The sequence below is a fragment of the Vicia villosa genome, linkage group LG4 (assembly GCF_029867415.1).
Source record: "Vicia villosa cultivar HV-30 ecotype Madison, WI linkage group LG4, Vvil1.0, whole genome shotgun sequence".
In the NCBI taxonomy this organism is placed as follows: domain Eukaryota; kingdom Viridiplantae; phylum Streptophyta; class Magnoliopsida; order Fabales; family Fabaceae; genus Vicia; species Vicia villosa.
Window position 1 is genome coordinate 45,741,770 of NC_081183.1, and position 5,959 is coordinate 45,747,728.

At 31.8% G+C, this 5,959-nt stretch overlaps 1 protein-coding gene across 1 annotated transcript; it reads right to left on the reverse strand.

Moving 5' to 3' along the window:
- Positions 1 to 1,333: 1,333 nt before the first annotated feature.
- LOC131599130 (leucine-rich repeat receptor-like protein kinase TDR) lies at positions 1,334 to 2,962 on the reverse strand. Its single transcript, XM_058871596.1, has 2 exons — positions 2,602 to 2,962; positions 1,334 to 1,965 (listed from the first exon to the last, which is right to left on the reverse strand). Exons 1-2 carry the CDS (start codon positions 2,867 to 2,869, stop codon positions 1,592 to 1,594), a joined length of 642 nt encoding a protein of 213 aa, XP_058727579.1. The 5' UTR covers positions 2,870 to 2,962; the 3' UTR covers positions 1,334 to 1,591.
- Between the last annotated feature and the right edge of the window lie 2,997 nt (positions 2,963 to 5,959).

The window sequence follows — 5,959 nt, forward strand, 5'->3', positions numbered from 1 at the left end:
TGCCCAATTACTGACTGTAGGAAAGAAAGAGTTGCTGAGTGCTTGATGTACGTGAATCACCACCATTATCTCAATGCATAACTTTTACCTTTCAGTCATTTATCTTGACATCTTTACTTATGTTTTACCTATTGATCAACATTCATTTTATACTTTCACGATCATAAAAAAGTCATTTGCACTTTATTTCGTTTAGAAGAGAGTTTAGATCCAACATTCTTTGTCGGTCACGAGTCACCACAGTAAGTCAGGATCTTAATGTCTAGATTCGTTTGTATTAAAAGACATAGGTTTGTCCCCGTCGGTCACGAGTCACCTGGCCGTCGAACCTAGTATTGTGTGGAAAACCGTTGCATTGGTCTCAGCCTTAGAAAAACCGTTTCTTAGGCCATTTCCATCGATGTAGATAGTGCAACCCCAAAATCTTAGCATTTGTCTTAAGATCAACTGGTTGATCTTGCGAGTAACCCTTAGTTTTAGGACTTTGGGAGGACCAACGATTGTTTACCAATTTCCACAGTAAAATAATGGCACACCTGGTGGGACCAATGTGCTAAGTTTTTTCTTTGAGTGTATGAATCTGAGAAGTGGAAAATACACCAAAAAAGATAACAAATTTCGTTGAGTTATATCATTATAATATATAAGTTAAATTAAATTAAAGTGAAAAAAATTCAAAATATTTTTTAAAATTGGACAATTCAATAGAATAATTAAATTTAAAATTTTTAAAATTATTTTATTAATTATTATTAACTTATATCTCACTATTTCACAAAGTACTAGTTATATAATCAAGATAATATAAAACAACGTATAAAAATACTTCTTATAATAATGATACATTTTTAGTTTGGCCAGTGTTGTATTTATCCATAAGAAGTATAAAGAGTAAAAGTTAGTTTTAAAAAAATATTTACATTATTAAAACTAATTATATTATATTTTAAAAAAAAAAACGATACTTCTTTTATATTTTTATATAACATTTATATTTACTTCTTTTATATTTTTATATAACATTTATATTTAATTTTATTCTAATTTTTATTTTTGATTTTTTATTTATTTTTGACTTAAAATATTAATTTAAATATTTTCAATAGATACAATGAAATAATTAAAAAAACATATGTTAACATCCTCACTTATTTAACGTGAAAAAAATAAATAGAACTGTACAAAAGATGAAAAATATCTTTTATAAACCTCTGATTAACTTATAAATAAACTAACTATTTATTTAGAAGATTTGTTTTAAAAAAGAAAGCAAGTAATATTGTTATATTGTTGAATGTTAAAACCTTGTTAAGAAAATCAAAATCGATATGTATGACAATCAATAAACATACGATTTTTGTCATGAGTTGTTTAAACCATACATACAAACACTTGATTAAAATATTATCTCTTCTCTACACTCTACAAACCCCCATGCATGAGACAACTTTAATTCAATTTTTCAAGATAATACATAAAGAAAATCATTCATACATGAAAATATTACAAAATGTGGGGAAGTGGAACACAATACATAAAAAAACACAATTACAATGACAATAATAATCTAACTTAATTTTAATCCCTTTCATTAGTGAAGTAACAACCCTAGAAAAAGCAATACAATTTGTGGAAACTTCAAAGTGGTTATGCTGCCCATTGACACTAAACACGGTTTCAACGGCGCTCCACATAATTTTGGATTTCCGATAAAATTACTTTTATCCATTAATTTGAGCACTTTTCCTTTCGGTATTGAACCGGATATATCATTAAAAGACACGTTGAAAAGTCTTAAATGCTTCAACTTTGAGAAACTTTCGGAAATAGACCCTGATAAGAAATTATACCGAAGATCTAAATCTGTGAGAGATTTAATCTTGGCCAACTCACTTGGTATTGATCCTTCCAGTTGGTTTTTGAACAGAAAAAGCGACTGTAACCTTGTGAGGTTGGAAAGTTCCTCTGGAATAGAACCAGATAAGTTAGCACCCGCTATGTCGAGATACTTTATGATCCAGACAATTCATTTCCAGCCAGATGAAAAAACTCAAGACTTTTGAAAGAACCAAATTCCATTGGAATAGTTCCGCTAAAGTAATTTCCAACAAGATTAAGGGCCTGTTTGAAAGGCTTTTTAAAAACTCTATTTTAGTTTTTGAAAATTTAAAAACTAAAAACTTGTTTGAATATAATATTTTACAAATGTGTTTTTAAAAACTCTTCACAATTTTTCAGTTTTTAAAAGCAAAAAACTGAAATGGCTAAATTGTGTTTTGATTTTTACTTTTCAGTTTTTAAAAACTAAAAACAAAAACTATTTCAAACAGACCCTAAGAATTTTAAGATTTTCCAATTCTGAAAATTCATAAGGTAAATAACCGGTAAAGCTGTTGACAAGTGCATTAAATTCAACCAAATTTTTCAGCTTTGAAATTCCTTCTGGGAAGTAACCAAAAAAATTATTGTTGCTTATGTCTAAGGTTTTCAAACTAGTGAGGTTAAAAATTTGTGGTGGAAGAACTCCGGAAAATAAATTATTACTAAGGTTGAGATCAGTAACATTTTTAAAGATACTGAATCCGTGACCAGAAAGTGTACCTTCGAGTTTCTTCCTTGAAAGATCTATGGAAGTAACAATTGAGTGGTTGTCACACTTGATTCCCGACCAAGTGCATGCATATAAACTTCCACTTTTATGTAACTTTTTTACCGATGGCACCACCCAGTCTTTCAAACTGTTGTGATCATCTTGAAGCTCAGATTTTAATTTCAAGAGTGCTCGTGTATAGGAATCAACTCGTAATGGCGATGATGATGTTAAGCCGAAAATAGTGAGAAGGATGACAAAGAAATTGAGTAACTCCATAGGAACTTTGAGAAACTTGGAGAAAGAGAGATGAAATGAGGGAAGAAAGGTCACCGAATATGTTTTTATCACACTTTTGAAAAAATAATTTGAAACTTGGCTCACTCATTGAGCTATGCATGCAGTGTTAGTTTTCAAAAATGTGTAAGTGAGGGTATCACATGCAAATAATTCAATTTGGAAGTAATATACTTTTTGTTACAAAACAATGTCTTTCCTTTTTGAGAAAGGTAACATTTTGGTGAAGTTAACTTGTTGGGTAATAATACTACTCATTAGTTAACTGATTTTGTCAACTTGTTATATGTCCTCTTCTGTGCTGGATTCTGCCACCATGTGTTACTCTTTCCAAGATAGTAAATATGTAATAACTACCTGTTAAACTAGCATAATTTTGCCCCTATTAACTAATGTTCTTAATAAAAACATGACATGATTTCCAAAACAACAACATAATCATGACTTGAAGAATCTAGAATAGATTTTAAATTATTCTAAATTCTAACTATTCATCTCTCTTTATCTTTATTATGGAGAACAATAGTATTGCCCCAACGAAAACAAAAGAAAAACATAAAATCATGACATGAAGAAAAAATTGTTACATCCTAAACTATAGTCCCCTTATTTAGGATATGAATAATGGGAAAACCAATTTTAAATAGACTACAATTTAAATTTATCTCTGGTGATTACATTCACAAAATTTGATTTTGAGTGTCGCAGATAGTAAAAGGACCGGATCAAAAATTGTAGTACGAGATGACTCCAAATTTACAATGTGCAATGATATTAAATCTAATCCGTACTTCTTAGAATTTATTTGATTTTTTTTAAATAAACTCGTATTTATCATGAATATTAGTCATTTAATTTGCATCCGGAAATAAAAGGTGTGAGAAAGTAACTTTTTATTTTAAAAATTAAACATTTTTTAAAGTAAAAATGAAACATCTGAAGCAATAAACTTACTCTTGGGTTCCATTTTAATATATACAAATTTTATATTATATAAGTTATCTTGGAAAGAGTAACACATGGTTGCAGAATCCAGCACAGAAGAGGACATATAACAAGTTGACAAAATCAGTTAATTAATAAAATCGAACTTTTTTTTGTCACGTGAAACATAATCAACAATTTTTTTGGTGTGAAATAAGGCTAAAGTGAAACTAATTTATAATCCTTATTCAATTAAAACAATCATTCAAGTGATCTTTGCATGATTCCTGTTTATTTAGGATATAATCAACTTAAAAAATTGTATGGCAATGTAATATAGGTTGCTTGCTGCAACGAAAGCCTACCACATGTTGTTACCAAAGTCTAAGACTAGAAAATTCAAAATGTGTTTTTGTATTAGTTACTATTTTGAAATTTAGTATTTCCTTGTCGATGTGACCATTTTCAATAGAGGAAATGATTAATATTTTTATATTAGTGGAAAAAGCATTGGTATTACAAGTAACATATGTGCTAAAAATCAGAGCTAGCAAATGGTAGTGTTAAGGTGATAGGATAGACACATGAATGACATAGGTTAAATACCGACTACAAAAAATTATATATCTATCATATAAGAAAATATAAGAAAATTCAGTGTTCTAAAAATTCAGTGTTTTGAAAATCCTAGAAGTATCTCCACGTGGGATTCTTTGGTAAAGAAAATTAAGAAGAGATTGACTAGTTGGAAAGGGAGATTTCTAAGCTTTGGTGGAAGGCTTACGCTAATTAAGTCGGTTCTCGGAAGTTAAGCTATCTTTTACTTCTCTTTTTACAAAGTTCTTAAGAGGATTATAAAGGATATTGAGAAAATCCAAAGTAATTTTTTATGGGGTGGTTCGGAGGTCAGGAGGCGCATTCATTGGGCAAGGTAAGAGGTGGTGTGCTTCCGATTGAGAAGGGAGGTTTGGGAGTTTGTAGGATTGACGTCTTTAACCAAGCGTTATTATGCAAATGGAAGTGGAGAATTCTAAAGCAACCCGTTTGGTTTCTTTAATTCTAATTGCAGGTTTTCGGTATGGAATGGCCGTACTCCCTCGTTTTGGCATTCTTAATGGTTGAACATGGGTATTTTAAAAGATCCTTTTCATCTTTTATACTCTACCGCTGCATTGAAGGATGTCCCTGTGGCTCTCTTAGGAGGTTAGAGCAGTGGCGTTTGGGCGTGGGGCGACATGGGAATTTCGCGGAACATCGTTAGCATCTCTGTTTCCACCTCTGTTCCGCCTGGTACAACATTGCAAGATCGGCAGCTTAGCTCTGATTCCGTACCCTACAACAGCGGAGGTCTAGCGGCGGACTTGGCACAGTTACGGGTGGACTTGCAAACTGTTCATATCGTTCCCAGCATGTCAGATGAGCTGCAGTGGAAGGCTGAGGCTGATGGAGGTTTCATGGTGAGAAGATGTTACAAATTGTTACTTGAAGAGTTCATTCATTACGGTTCTGTGGGAGAATACGATAAGGCATTTTCTTTGGTTTGGAAGATGGTTGTTATGGGGAAAATAAAGGCTTTCGGATGACGATGCTTTATTAATAAACTTTCGACGAGAGGAGCTTTATCTAAAAGAGGTATCATTCCCCACTCCAATTTTTCTTGTGTTTACTGTTGTTTGAAAGAAGAATCTGCTGCCCATTTGCTTTTGTTATGCCATAACGCAGACTTGGTTTGGAAGGATATCGCGGATTGGATTGGTCTCGATAATTATAAAGCGGGGAATTTCAAGGAAAGTTTTATGGTTTGGTGTAATTTCGGTAGGGAAGCTAAAGTTAGAAAGGGTAAGGAGGGAGTGGTGTGGTTGACGGTTTGTTGGTCTTCATGGACGGTTTGAAATGGCCTCATATTTCGGGAAGATACGTGGAACATCTCAGATATTGTTTGGGGGATAAAAGCTTTGATTATCTGGAAAATTATACAACCTAATTACAATTTTTACGAGTTCAGTAGGAACTCTCTCCATTACTTGTCGTAAATCGCAATTGGCGTTTAATTTTCTAGTCTTCTTGTTGTATTTTTCTCTGAGAACTTAGGTTCTCCATATTAATATAACACTTGCTTATTGAAAAAAAATGATTTATGTTGCAATC

Bases quoted from the DNA above. Each gene is read 5' to 3' on its own strand.
- LOC131599130 (XM_058871596.1), bottom strand. From the start codon at position 2,869: ATGGAGTTACTCAATTTCTTTGTCATCCTTCTCACTATTTTCGGCTTA. The intron at 1,966-2,601 runs GTACACTTTCTG...GTTCTATTCCAG, and splicing joins TTCAAGGAAGAAACTCGAAG to AGGAACTTTCCAACCTCACA.